General features: G+C 32.7%; 2 protein-coding genes across 4 annotated transcripts; both read left to right on the top strand.

Moving 5' to 3' along the window:
• The first annotated feature begins 4337 nt into the window (after positions 1-4337).
• On the top strand, positions 4338-7879 carry LOC144551309 (uncharacterized). The gene is made up of 6 exons (XM_078299231.1): positions 4338-4782; positions 6203-6302; positions 6791-6981; positions 7085-7112; positions 7208-7316; positions 7610-7879. Exons 1-6 carry the CDS (start codon positions 4498-4500, stop codon positions 7689-7691), a joined length of 795 nt encoding a protein of 264 aa, XP_078155357.1. The 5' UTR covers positions 4338-4497; the 3' UTR covers positions 7692-7879.
• A 3077-nt stretch (positions 7880-10956) lies between these two features.
• Positions 10957-14838, top strand: LOC144551306 (uncharacterized). Of its 3 annotated transcripts, none has more exons than XM_078299226.1 (3): positions 10957-11703; positions 13450-13621; positions 14089-14838. In XM_078299226.1, the coding sequence occupies exons 1-2, from the start codon at positions 11012-11014 to the stop codon at positions 13598-13600; spliced, it is 843 nt and encodes a 280-aa protein (XP_078155352.1). In that variant the 5' UTR covers positions 10957-11011; the 3' UTR covers positions 13601-13621; positions 14089-14838. The 3 variants fall into 3 exon arrangements, with proteins under 3 accessions (XP_078155352.1, XP_078155351.1, XP_078155350.1); XM_078299225.1 differs by lacking the exon at positions 14089-14838 and adding an exon at positions 13720-13894; XM_078299224.1 differs by lacking the exon at positions 14089-14838 and having other exon boundaries at positions 10958-11703; positions 13450-13894.
• The last annotated feature ends 343 nt before the right edge of the window (positions 14839-15181 follow it).

Genomic DNA, 15181 nt, shown 5'->3' with positions numbered 1-15181 from the left:
TTGATGCGAATCCTAAATCCAATCCGACAGTGAGTGAACCCGTTGGAAACAAAGTAGGTCCGATGCCCATCGGACCTACTCTGTTTCCCACCAGACACTAGATATTTTCTCAAGCTGCTCCGTTAAATTAAATATGAAACACGACTCTTCGACGAAGACTTGAGAAATGTTTTTAAATTAGAACTGGAGATTGATTTAGACAATGCTATTACTAGAAACTGGTAGAGAAAATGGAGCATCTTAAAACAGACACTTAATGTTTGCGTCGGCAGTGTACGGTGTGACAGTGTCCTTTATACAATTGATTGAATGCAGCCATTTCAATTCATGAAAATATTTTACTTCGAATTCGAATCTAGTAAAATGGCAGATTTCAAATTTTAGTTTAAGAAATAATTATACTAATAGAACTGAGGTTCAAATGCCTTCAATTTTTGTGCCTTCATTTTTAAAAACTTATATAACTCAAAATTTAAATTATAAATGTCAAAATAAAACTGTTAGATGTGATATACGTTATTTTTTCAATATGCTCATAAAATGTTATCACATTTCAATTTTATTTTCATGTGAATTAATTGAAAAATTAACGTCTTGAAATTATCCACATTAGTACATTTTTTACAATCTCTTGATGACAACTAAAGCAAAGTTGAAATGTCGTAATAGTTTACATGTGCATAGATAAAATGATATAGATCATATCCAACGGTGTCATTTTGATTTTTAAGTTTCAAATTTTTTGTTATTAAAGTTTATAAAAATGGAGGCATGATGAAGGCACCAAAAATAGAGGCATTTGAACCCTCCTTAATTATAACAAGATAATTAATTTCAATTGTTTGTATCAACGATATGTATATAATTATTTAAATGTGTTGTAATGAATGATTAATATTAGAGAATTAAATAATATTCTCTGAGCGAACGACCCAAAATTTTCAATTGAGAGATTTTCAAACAATATTTCAAGTTTAAACTCTTAATTTTAATTATTTTATTTTAATAAATGATTCATTTTACCTGAGCAAGTATTTTTTTGTAAATCTTGGATAGTTGTTGCATTGCTCCTATAATTTCATTCATGTAGAGTGCACTAAGGAAGAGTCAAATTAAAGGTTATAATCAGCTGTTCTATTTAATATTTATATGATAGTAACGAGGGTAAGTGTTGCTGGTTGGTAGTGTAAAGTCGTTATCTGTATCGGAAAAACAAGATCGTCTTTGATTTCGTGATGAATACAATTTAACTAAAAATAGATAAGAGAGTAGTGGAGGGAGAAAAAGGGGAGAATGTACAAATTGTCTTTCATTTTTTAACCAACAAACAAAATATCTCTCTTCATAAATTATTAACAAAATGTCCTTGTGGGCTCCACTTTCTCTTCCCTTTTCTCTCCCTCTCACTTCTCCTTATTTACTCTTCATCATTTTTTATTTAAAATGAAGGGTTATGCAACATACCAATAAATATAAACACATTTCCTTATTGCATAATTTGTCGTGTTTTATTTAATAAACCAATCTCTTTATGCAATTTTTTTTTATTTCAAATAAAGGATTATACAACAGATCATAAAATATAAAATGCATCAATATTGTTTTATTATTTAATGTTGGTCATTAAATTGCTTTCAATTTAAAAATTGTAATAAAATTATTTATTATTATGTTATTAATATTTTCTACTAGATTCACGAAGTCTGTAGCGAATATTATTTTCTTAATATTTTGTACTTTATTCATAAAGTTTGTAGGATGTAGTAGATATTTATTAATTTTTTTGTTGCTGATTAAATTGCATTGAGATTGTTTCATGATGTGTTAAATTAGTTTATTATTTTGTAGCAAATATGAATTTTTTTGTCGCAAATATTTTGTACTTCATCGCATCAAGATTAGTTTATTATTTTTGTTATATCATTTTTCAAGTTTGCGTACAGAGCAGGAACAGATGCGTTTTATATCATTATTTATAATGTTTTTAATCATCCTTTTAACTACTGTTGTTATGTTAAATTCAACTATTTAAATTTCAATTGTCGTTTCTGGTAATTTTTTTTTCCTACTGCACATTTCAAACTGGTACAAAGAATGTATGGGGGTGTCATTCATTTTAATTCATGTCATGGAACTAATTTAACACTTCATGAAACAATCTCATACAATTTAATCAGCAACAACAAAATTAATAAATATCTGTTACATCCTACAAACTTTATGGATAAAGTACAAAATATTAAGAAAATAATATTTGCTACATATTTCATGGATCTAGTAGAAAATATTAATAACATAATAATAAATAATTTTATTACAATTTTTACATTGAAAGCAATTTAATCACCAACATTAAATAATAAACCAATCTTAATGCGTTTTATATTTTATGGTCTATTGTATAATCTTCCATTTGAAATAAAAAATTGCATAAGGAGATTGGTTTCTTAAATAAAACACAACATATTATGCAACAATGAAATGTGTTTTATATTTGTTGGTATGTTGCATAACCCTCAATTTTATATAAAAAATGATGGAGAGTCAATGATGAGAAGTGAGAGAGAGAGAAAAGGAAAGAGAAAGTGGAGCCCACAAGAGCATTTTGTTAATAAATTGTGAAGAGGGGTATTTTGTTTGTTGGTTTAAAAATGAAGGGCAATTTGTACATTCTCCCGAAAAAAAAGGGGGTGATGAACTAACTAAAGTATTAAACAAAAGGCAGCGAACTGAGAAACTGGGATTAGACAAATTAAAAAAAATGTATTTGAATCTAGTATAGACAAATTAAAAATGAATCAGTATGAATTTCTGTCTATATAGACAAATTAAAAAATAATGATCAATGAACCAGCTTGATTACATTTAGTATAGACAAATACAAATAAAAAGATAAGGTCTAGCATGAACTCCGATAAGATATTGTTTATATGCAATTATATTTGAATATTTTTTGAAATTATGCAATTATGTTATTTCACATTTTTTTCTATTAATTTCTTCTGTTATGAAATTATACGATTCTGTAATTTTTTTTTAGTAATTACACGACTCTTGTATTTTTGTGTGTTATTTCTCATTGGTAATTTTTCATCATTTTTCATTCTTTGCAAAAACTTACCTTGTAATTTTGTACTACTATATTTCAATCATGATTCTAAATTGCGTGCTATAGCAATGTTATAGCGTTTTTTTATCATAAAAACTATGACACTATTGACGATATTGACACTATAGCGATGCTATATGGACATAGTATCATTTTTTTAGCCGTTCCGTTATGATGCAATCAACACTATTTAAACTTTTGATTTCAACTATAATTAAGCTGTTACTATAAAAGCTTGTTTGAATTGGTACCAGCATTTTGTATTATGCTTTGAGGTAATAAAAAATGAAATTATTTCAGTTTTCTTTACCTAATTTTTGCTGTACAATCAAGTTAAGTTAGGTAAGTAAACAAAGAACAAAACAAAAAAAATAATTAATGGACAAGGTAAGCCAAAAAAATTGCAAGACCTAGGCAATTTTTCCATTAAACTTACTGCATTAGTGGATGCCAAAAAAATAAAAAATAAACTATACTTTAAGCCATAAAAATCTAATCAAATAAGAAATAATTTAAAACAAGACATAATTTTAGACCTCAATCAAACATAAATAATTTAGGCCGACCTAAGTGAGAACAACCAACTTAGACCTCCTAAATTTTAGGTCTCAACCAAACACCACCATTAGAATTAAGTGTAATCTATTAATAATACTAACTTGACTGATTTAATCAATCAGACTTGAAAAATGAGGGAATTATTTTCTGATTGATTATGGATTCAATCCTGATTAACTTGACATAATTTTTTTTATTATAGATTCTGTAAAGAAGTGTAGTTACTTGTTAATTACTTTGCTCATTAAAGCGACACTTTCAAATGAAGACGATTGTGTTAGTATATTATATAGATTAGTGCCCCGTGCATTAGTGTTATTATCAGTACTATCTTACACCGTTGTTAATAAGGTCAATTTTTTTATTTTTTATTTTTTTATTAGTACTATCTTACACCGTTGTTAATAAGGTCAAATTATCTTGACAAGGTCACATAAAGGCATGAAGTTCCCATCTTTTTATTCTAAAACCAATTCATGAGAGAAAAAGGATGTTACCAACCGGCCTGATGGGCCTATTTAAAATATTGCACTCCTGGCGTTGCTCCTTTACAAATCACACCAGCTCCTCCCTAATGGGCCTAAGCCCAATCAAGCCCAATACTGATATCTCGACAATGACATTCCCAAGTACTGCGATATAAACATTGGGACCGATTTAACAGTGGTATTGGTGTACACTTCCTTGTGCAGGGAAAAATATCTGGTTTAATAATTACACGCCATCTTTCCCCGTCCCCGGACGATTTCGTTTGACCTCCTGACTCCTCCATTGCAGCCTTGCAGGAAGAGAGTATAATTTCTCTGCTAGGGTTTCTTCTTTCCGAACAAATGGGTCATGGCGCGCATACAAACCCAATGGAGGTTGTTCACACGGTGATTGAGGTGGCCGAGCTAGCACGCTACGCCGCTGAGCACTGTCCCAGCAGACACAAGACCTCCGCCGCTGCTCAGGATAAGGATGACGTGGCGGAGAAGGAAGGTAATGAGAAAGGAGAGGAGATCGAGAAAATTCGATTGGAGAACCTCAAGCTTAGGAGACAGCTGGCCAGGAATTTCGTGCTGATTCAGGAATTGTGTAAATCGCCTGATTTCTCAAATGAATGCCCTCCCGATGTAAGTGAACTCAATCAGTTTGATAGTTTGTGAACTCTTTGATTTGGAACTATATGAGATTCTGGATTGAGTTGTACTGGGAATATGGGATTTAAAATTCCATTTGATGCCAAACTGGTTCTCAAGAAATTTCATTATGTGTCTAAATTCACAAACTGTATAGTTTATTGATTGACCAGTAAAAGATAGGTGCGGGTATTTTAATGATCCAATGCTCATGTGATGGTTACTGTTTCAGTACTCAAAATTAATTTCTTTAGAAGTTTCAAATGTTGTATCATGAATTAGTTCTGAATTAGCTGTTAGCTACTATAATCCCGCCAACTGAGCTTAGACAAGTGCAAGACTGATAGCTGCTACATTAACTTTCACAATTGCCACTATGGTACTAAAAAAAGAGCTTTAGAGTGACATCAAAGTATGAAATAAGTGTTTTTAAGTTGAAAAATTGTTCATGAACTTTGTTTTTTCAGAAGTGAAGTTTGGTATTGTTAACTCTGTTATGAAAAAATGATCTGTGAACAATTTCCAGTGAAATTGAATCTATTGTTTTAAAGCAATTGTAAGTTTAATAAAACATGAAAAGGTGTGTCTTTGTATCTAGGGTTAATTGTTGTCATACCCATAACAAATTCTAAACATTCAATTTTCCCATTAAAACTTGAAAATTGTGAGAACCAGACTTTGGTCCAGTGGCAAAGGCAATGCCCTCTGAGTGGGGAGGTCGCAGGTTTCGAAAGCCGGATGGGGGAATCCCTTGTGGATATTAAATAGTTGGGTGGCTTGACCTCCAACCTTTACTAAAAAATAAAAAATTGAAAATTGCTTATTTCCCCACTAAAACTAACAATCTTTCTCATTTTTGCTTTCTTTAATCTAATTTTAAATTCTTATTTGAACTTATTATTAATCTTTTATTATTTTATATTATAATGAAAGGACTAATTACCATTCTTTTCAACGAATACGTTCTCACTGTCGAACTACGAGTAATATTCTTTTGCATTCTAATTAATCAAATGTTGAGTGCTAATGTGCAAGTTTAGCTACTGAATTTGTATTGATGGAAAAACTGAGTTTGTATTTGGTAGAAGTGATAAATTTGACAATTGATGGAAAACTGAATTCTAATTAATCCAATTGAAATAGAAAACAAAATGTTATAATGAGAAGAAGAAAGTGAAATTCTGATTCAATTGTCATGTTTGACTGGGAAAATGTGATTTAAAATTCCATTTGATACAAAATTGAGCACTAAATGTTGCATATTTTCAATCGTGAATATGTGAAAGTGAAACTGAGTAAACAGAAAGATTATGAATCTGGCAGTCAAAAATAGAACTGTACCATGATTGTGACTTGTATAGATATATCTGTTCTTTGCTTATTTTCTTAAAGAACGTAATGGTTTCTTATGCAGTTGTATACCCGGCTTGAGGCAGCAGTGAACAGCACAAGCTTTCTCGGCAGGGTTGAATCAGCTCATGAAGAATCTGCGGCTGCACTCAATAAAATGACAGGTTCTTTCACAGTAGCTAATTCTTCCTGTTACATCTCTTTATTGTGTACCCGGATACTTCTCCAATCTGCCAAAGAACAAGGAATAAATTTCTTAAATGGGACAGGTATATATAATTTTTGGGCCTATACATCAAGAAAAGCTTGTGTTGTTGTACGAATCTGTTCATATGGACCCTGTCTTGGCAGTATGGTATCATTCAAGTTTTGTTGGGTCTCTGTTGTGATTACTGACCAAATTTTGTGCTTTATTATTTTCAATATCTATCCAAACATGGGAATCTCTTACGTTTATCCTGTGGTCAGCCAGAAGTAGATTTTTGTGTTCCATCCAGAAAATACATGCTTTAGCATGTTTTGTTGCAAGGACGTTGTAAATAGTAGCAGGTGTTTAAATGCCTATTCATGTCAGTTTGGTGTAGTAGTAGAACTTGATAGCAAATATAATATAAATGTAATGTGTAATGATATTTCATTTTATCCATTGCAGAGGCCGTTGAAGTCCCAATTGTAATTGGTGAAAGGGAACCGAGCTGGTGGGTCTGGCTACCTGACATTGCCAACTTAGAAGAGCCTAGTGGAATAGATAACTCAAGTTATGTTGTAGTTACTCAAGAGGAGGTTATTGACGGTATTGCTAATTTTGTTGCCAGATGCATTCTAGAAGACCCCAAATCTAAGGTTCATTATTGTAATTAACATTTTTCTTTTTGAAGGTCATAATTACTATTTTTCCTGAGATATTAGATATGTTGTGTTTGACATTCTTTTGTTTGTTCATCAGGAGTTGAAACCAGAAGAAATTCAAAAAGGTAACATAGCCTTTGTCACGTAATTATTTGGATATTGATGTTTGCACATGTTGTACCTGTAATCACGTTGAATTACTCTACATGGATTTTGGCAGCTGTGGCAAAGGCCTTGGATGACATCAATTGTAGGTTGAAATGGAAAAGTGTATGGGAGGCTGGAAAAATCATTTACACCCTGTCTTCATGGGGTATTGTTTTATATGGGTAAGATATGTGTTTCCACAGATTGTGCCTTTGCGTTTCCTTTTCATTTAAAGATTTTGTAAAATACGGGTGATTTGGGGGGGTTTCTGTGTATTATTGCATCAAAATGAATTTGAAATACCAGACATTTCAGGTTGCTTGTAGTGAATGTAGTTCATTTTGAACAGATTATTTTGTCATTTGAGTTTTATAATGTTTGGGTTTATTTCATTTTTTTTAAAATCAATAGGCATGATGCAGGTGGTACATATGGAAGCATTTGAACACTAATACTATGATGATTTGATATGCAGATTGTACAGTAACCAGGCTTTGGTCAAAGCTGCTGCAAGGGGTGTTGGTGCAACTGCTAATGTTGTGCTAAAGGCCTTCTGAATGGAAGTTGAAGGGGAGTGCAACTGTGCAAGTAGTGTGAGTTAATAAGGTTGCTACTGTAAATAGTTTGTTTTACTTTTATAATCTGTAAATGTGAATATTACTATTTGTCTTATAATACAATGCCAAAGTGTGGTACGGGGCTTTATATCAGTCCCCAATATAAAGGTATTGATTGCTATCTTCAACTCGTATTAAAAAAAAAAAAAAAAATCCTGTACCTATGTTTGCTTAAAGTATATACTTTCTTTAAACATGATTTTAATATGACTATCTCAGGGGGCTTGAATACCGATATTTTCTTCTGTAATTTCAGAGGTTTTCTTATTTTGAAGTTTATTTAGCCTAGAGAAGTCACGATAAAGCATATTCCTGAAAACCTATCCGGCTGAAATTCAATGATTTTTTGGTATCAATTGAATTTCAGCCGGATAGGTTTTCATTTGGAAACAATTCTATTAAAATTATATATAAATAATTTTTCAAAATATTGTACAACATTTGGGTTGGGTTTTTTACTCTTATCCTTTTTACAAAATTCGTATCCAAAGTTTATTTGCGAGACTAATCAAAATTAATCCGTAACTAACTAATTAAATTTTGAATTCATAATTTTTAAAGTGAAATTATTCGAATTAAGACTTACATCTCTGGAATTAGAAGAGAGGAGAAGAAGTCAAAATGGGTGCTGGACAAAACTTGAAAGTGAAACGGTAAAGTTCAACTTCATTTTTTTTTTTCATTTTAGGGGCAACGGGTAGCAGGAGATACGATCCTAACCGTTCGATAACAAATATAGGAGCAGATGCGGATCACTATTTAGGACGACGTGGAATTTAAACTCAATTTTGATATCAGACATTCAGACCCTCATATTTGTTTATTATACATTTTTTAACATGTGTATGAGAATCGAGATTTCCGGTCCTTTAAAATCTTTTTTTTTTTTTTTTTTTTTTCATATTTTCTCTGATTTGATTTAAAATGGAGAAGGGATCAAATGTCATTATTTTTTCATATGCCTCCAAATTTTTTAATGCCAAAATAAAATCATATTTCGTTTTTCTTTATGCACATGTAGAATATGAATATTTATAACATTTGAACTTTATTTTGATTTGCTATCAAGTGCTTTAAAAATGGGATTGAGTTTTTTCAAAAAGCCCTTGAACAAAAGTTATCCAAAGGCAAGCTTAAACTGTTCAATTTGTTTCTCTTTATTTGCCACTGAGCGAATTTTTAAGCCTTCGTTCCAAGTATATCCGAGCTAGCACCCTGCGGGCTGCGGCTCCTGCCTCATACTCCCTCTCTCTCCATGGCGCCCGCCCCAAAATCCACCAGAAAGGAAAAGACCCCGACCCTCCCCGACGAAAATCCAAAACCCGATAGCAAATCTCCCAAGCCCGTTAACGAGATCGACGAGATTTTCCAAGCGACAAAGTCCAAGAAGCGAAAGGAGAAACCCTCGCAAGAGACAGAACTAAGCGAGTCGGAGAAGAAGGTGAAGAGAGATGGAGAGAGTAAGAAGGGAAAGAAGAAGACTAAGAAAGGCGGATCAGGTCGGGTTTTAGACGAGGGACCCGACGCAAAGGCTAGGAGGCGAAGGACGAATGATGGGTTGGCGATTTACTCGGCCGAGGAGCTTGGGTTTGGAAATTCCAATGCGGGTGGAACCCCACTCTGCCCTTTTGATTGCGAGTGCTGCTTCTAATTGAAGATTTAAGTAGGGTTTTGTGCCTAGTTCTTTAAGATCAAGTCTTGATTTTGGGTTTGAGATGAGATTAGTGTTTCACTTCTAGCTTTGTTTGAGTAGTTTTTAATAAAAGAATTGAAGGTTTGGAAGGGCGGGGTTGTATTATTTGATAATTTTGTATTATGGTGTTTTAAGTAGGTTAGTTTTGAAACTACTTTTATAAATTTTAAACAAATCAATTGTGAAAAATTTTGGTGGAGTGGGTCTGACAGTTGATAATTTGTCTCTCTTTATTGTCATATTATTTAAGCAAGATAGCATGCATTAGTAATTTATCTTTTGAATTATCTTTCAATGCTACATCAGCCAAGTACTTGCATCATATGTTGAAATAATAAATTTTACAGTATTACTGGTACTAGAATTCAAAGTATACCTCAAAATCAATTTTATGCCTTAATACATGGTAATTAAGCTTTTTAAAAATGTCTGTAAACACAAATAGATAAGATGTGATGCCTGTAAATCTTTATTCATAGGTACTTGTAATGGTGTAGACAGATCATTGTTGCCTTTACTACTGGTATTAACATTAGACTGGTTCTGAAGAAAATTCATTCTGCGTATAAATTCACAAACTCTATAGTTGATTGATTGAACAGTGAATGATTGGTGCGGGCATTTAAATGATCAAATGCTCATGTAATGGTTACTGTTTCAGTACTCAATGTAATCTCTTTAGAAGTTTCAAATGTTGGATCATGAATTAGTTCTGAAGTAGCTGTTAGCTGTTATAATGCTGTGTCTATAGTTGAGAAATTTCATAAATGATTTTGTGTATTGCTTGAATAAATTGTACACAGGGAATACATCTGTTTATACAGTCTAAACTATAATTCATATCCTCTGTACTAACGCACCATTTGAGTTTAGATCCGATCAGTTTGTTACATACTAGCACAAATTTTAAAGGGACCATGCATTATAGGCGTGAACCGGATTGGTCCGAACTTTGATCGGACGGCTCAAAGCTAAACTCAAATGGTGCGTTAATGCATAGGATGCAGACTCTCTAAACTATCCTTGAACCTTGTTTAATAAATAATAACCCGGGTTAGCTGTTACAAGACCAACAGCACAAAATTCAGTTTCTTCGATTCTGTTTATATTCTAGCATTGTTGACTCAAGTAGAGGCTGAATGGGAGATGTCCAGTACAGGTTATACTGTCTCCGTTGTCTTGCTAATAAGAGCTTCCAATTCCATCTTCAAACTCATTGTGCGAAAATGGGCTAAAAGCCTAAAACGAATATAAAATGGGCCAGATGACCGATTTAATCCACTATCCTCTGTTCGACGTAGCTAGTCTCTCAACCACGTAATTTTATTATTGAAAAGTACCGCTCTGATTTTGTACAGCCTTCCTTACCTGACGAATGATGGTTGGATATTATTTAAATTTTCCAACAAAAAGCAGAAAGTATTGATCCTAGTAGAATAACGTGAATTAATAAATGTGAAGTAAACAGTTCAAGTTTTCAGGAACTGTTTCCATCATCCCCGAGCAAGCACGCAGAGAACTCGGTACTGGTAAGATCATCAGGAAAAAAAAAAAATCCAATAGAAAGATGGCAATGATAGAAACTCTCTCAAGGGCGTCCGACTGTCTACGCTGGTACCTCGTCGACCAGCCGACCATCTCCGGCTTCCACTGGCAACCGGGCCCCACCTTATTTGCTTCCTCTCTTTTATTCGCCACCACTGCAATTGTCACCTATCTATCCCTCACCCTTCTCATCTATTTCAACTTCCTCCCGCTTCCCTCCATTACTCATCCTCTCCTCAAATTTATCTCCGCTCTCCACAACCTATTCCTTCTCTCCATCTCCATTATAATGGCCACTGGATGCGCTCTCTCCTCATCCCTCCTCCCGTCTCCTAAGTACCTCTTTTGCTTCCCCCATAATACTCCCCCCTCCAGTTCAGTCTTCTACTGGACATACATCTTCTACCTCTCAAAACTCTACGAACTATTTGACACATTTCTCATCCTCTTAGCAAGAGATAAGAGAAGGCTTACATTCTTACATGTGTACCATCACGCGCTGGTGATTGTGATGTGCTATGTATGGTTAAGCACGTCTCAGTCTTTGATACCAATCGCAATATTCACCAATGCCGCTGTGCATGTGGTGATGTATGCTTATTATTTCTCGTGTAGTGTCGGACTGAGGTGGCCGGCCAGGTGGAAGCGGGTTGTGACCGAGGTGCAGATTGCGCAGTTTGTTTTTAGCTTTGCTGCTTCAATTGTTTTTCTATGGTAATTCTTGCTATTGCAACCCCGAAACTCTCTTTATCTGAATAAATAATGACAGTTTGATTCCATTAGTAATATGGAAATGGCAATAAAGTGGAACATTTAAGCCCAATTAAACCTTATTTTTGGAATTACTCTGTTATGTTTTTTCTCTTATACTTAAATTTCTACAATACTTGTTTTTCCTTCAATCACTTTCAGGAAAAAAAAATAACAACAATATAGGCATACAACTTATATTTTAGCTGTGGTGCCTTTTTTTATTTTATATATTATTGTTGAATAACAGAATTTGGCTCTTTTGAGTCTTTTTGTAAATGAACTACCGTGTTTTCTTAAATGTTTAGTTGGGAATGTTTAGCATCATAGATTCTTGACAAACAAAATTACATCTCCAGAAAGTGGGATCAGACAGACTTTTATTTTCAAATTTAGGGGGAGAAATAATTACCCTCTCAAGTTTCAGTAAATGCCCCAATCTAGTATTAAATAATCACATTTCTGTATCGTACAATTCAGGTCTGGTGTTGGTTGCCTGGTTGGTGCCTGATCCATACCAGAATTATAGAGATAATTTTCTTTTTCTTCCATTTTGTTATTTGGATTCTTTTTCTTTTTTTTAGTTGTTCCACTGATAGAGGCCATTTTTTCAAATTTTTTTAGAAATTAAAAACTTAATTCTTTGGGAAAGGGAAATATTGTTTTTTTTTTCTACGACAAATAAGATAGAATCACACCAATGGTACAATTCCACCAGGTGCAAGTTTGTACAGTTCAAGTGTTTTTCAGGCATTAAACCCCATCTTGACCCCAAATTTACACAAATGCTGCTGGGACCGCACCATTGATGCAGTGGACATATATTTTTTTGAAGAAAAAAAAACAATCAATCCCTTTCTCGAAAATTTGATTTTTTTTATTTCTAAAAAAATCCATTTTTTCTGGTAAGGGTGTTAATGATACCCTTTTAACTGTTTATCTGACCCGTACCGTATTCGATAATGCGGGTATTGGTAAATTTTTTTTTTTTGTTAGCTTATTGGATAAGGGTATGGGTAAGAGCTATTTCGTACTCGTTACCCTATAGGGTAATTAATACATACAATATTATATATTATAATTGTTTTTATTTATACATATAACTATATAATTTAATTATTATAATTAGATTGATTTATATTACATTTCATATAATTTTTTTATTTGGTAATTTATGATAAAATTAATTTATTCAACATGTTATATAGTTTTTTAATTAATAATTTATGACAAAATTGATTCATACAATATTTTATCATTTCATTTAAATAATGACTTATATATTTTAAATAATGGGATCAAAATTATAAATGGGACATTTTTTTTATATTTTGTGATATTAGGTATATGATGTATTTAATATATATATTTATTTGTTATATTTTTTGATTAAATTATATATGATATCAATTTATTCGCTCATTACCGTTATTTGTTCCGTTACCCGTTATCTTAATGGGTAAGGGTAGGGTATGGATAAGCTAATATTTAATGAGTGTGGGTAGGATATGAGTAAGACTACTTTTAAGTGGGTATGGCTATGAAAATGTCTCCACCCGACCTGTGTTGTACCCATTGACATCCCTATTTTCTGGTGCTTGTACTATTGTACTTGCACAAGAATCATTACTGTAACTTACAATTTATAAAAGAGTAAAAGACCCAAGCAAATAAAAATAAGGTATTTACATCTTGTCTGGATTTGAACAGGTACCATTTTGCTGGTGGGGGTTGTGAGGGGATGAAAGGGTGGCTGTTCAATGCCGCTTTCAATGCATCTCTCCTCTTTCTTTTTCTCAACTTCCACACTAATGCCTACAAAGGCAGTAAGAACAAAAAGGAACATAAGAAAAAACTATAGTTTTATGCCAGATCTCGTCAGGTTCCTTTTTCCCCTCATATTTCCTTTTTGATTGATGAGGTGTCATGATTTGCTGAGAAAATTATGCCAGGTCTGACATTATTTATTTTTTTGTAAAGCTTTTTCAAAGGTTGGATGAAATTATTTTGTAAGCTGTTTAGGAAAACTTGTTATAGTGAACTCATTAGAGTTGTTTTGACATTTGAGGTTCTATGTTGTTTGGTTTTGTCTAAAGCCAATATGAGCTGTTTGGAAGTTATTTGACCTAAAATTTAGATTTGTTTTGTTGGTTCTTTTTGGAATTTTTTTTAACCTTTTACAATGGTTATAACTGAACTGTCTGAACTTATAATGTTGTATACACTGTTACCATATCCGTATGTCATGTAAATTGGTGTTTAGCCACTTCCATGTCCCCAGATAATTAAATTAAGAAGCTTTTCAAACTTTGGAAAAATGAAATTAATGTTGTTTTTTTTCTATGGTAGTTGTTGTTTGACATTAAGCTTCCATACTAGCATAATTCGGTGTCTAATACCTGGAGAATTCGGCGCAACCTGGTTCCCTTTCTTTTTTCCTTGTTAAGCACAAGGAAAAGCTGGAAGTTGACTTTTTCAAAGGCAAACTGAATTTATAAAGCTTTTTAACAGAAATGTTTTATTCCTACCTAATTCTACCTATGATGTCTAAGTCAGACCTAAAATTTTGCAGGTAATCAGCTGTACAATTTAATCCTACCTAGTGGAACATGTAATTGTATTATATAATATGTATTTGCATATATGTTATGGTCGATAATAGATGGAAATATTCCTGATGTGTTCTGATCTGGTTCTCCCTCCTAATGTTCAATCTAAAGAGGAACTAATTATTAAATAATTTTACATTTTGGTTAAAAAAGGAAAAAACAATTTTAAGAGTTAAACACCAATTGAAATCTGACCCAATCTGAGACAGAACTGATCTACCCAATTCAACCCAAACTGCAATTTGAGGTGCACTGCCAGGTTGCAGTAAAATCAAAGATGATCCTGTCAATTGACATCTCTAATCCTTTCAACTTGAATTCTGACTTTGGATGCAATTTATGGCAATTATATGCATTTAATGTACATCCTTCCAGGCAAAATAGTAGGTAATAGGTATACAGTTACTTGTGGCTTGATTGAAGGATCTAGCAAAGTCAATTAGTTCAGAACATAGCATTGAATGCTTTCTGGGGGACAATGACGTGTAAAATTTTAAGATAAATTTGGCTCTATAACATCTCAAAGTATTTTAAGCACAAATGAATGTAAGAATGAAATATTTTGTTTCAGTATATGTGTCAAGCTGTCTCTAATTTATTATTTAATTCTCACATTTATTATGACCTGTCTGTCTGTTGAATGTTCTGTGTATATATTTCTGAGGACCATATTCTACATTCTTCCTACAATTATAAAGCAACTACTTCAAATTCAAATTCAAAGATATAGTCTGATCTTGTCTGTTCTTGAAATTATACTACTTGATATGCATAAACATGAGGCCATACCAGATTAAATTAAACCCAACAAAACGGGTTCTAGGATTTCTTTC

The sequence above is a fragment of the Carex rostrata genome, chromosome 3 (genome assembly GCF_964058835.1).
Source record: "Carex rostrata chromosome 3, lpCarRost1.2, whole genome shotgun sequence".
Taxonomy (NCBI): domain Eukaryota; kingdom Viridiplantae; phylum Streptophyta; class Magnoliopsida; order Poales; family Cyperaceae; genus Carex; species Carex rostrata.
The sequence above is the reverse complement of the archived record's forward strand: the minus strand, read 5'-3'. Positions and strand labels throughout refer to the sequence as shown.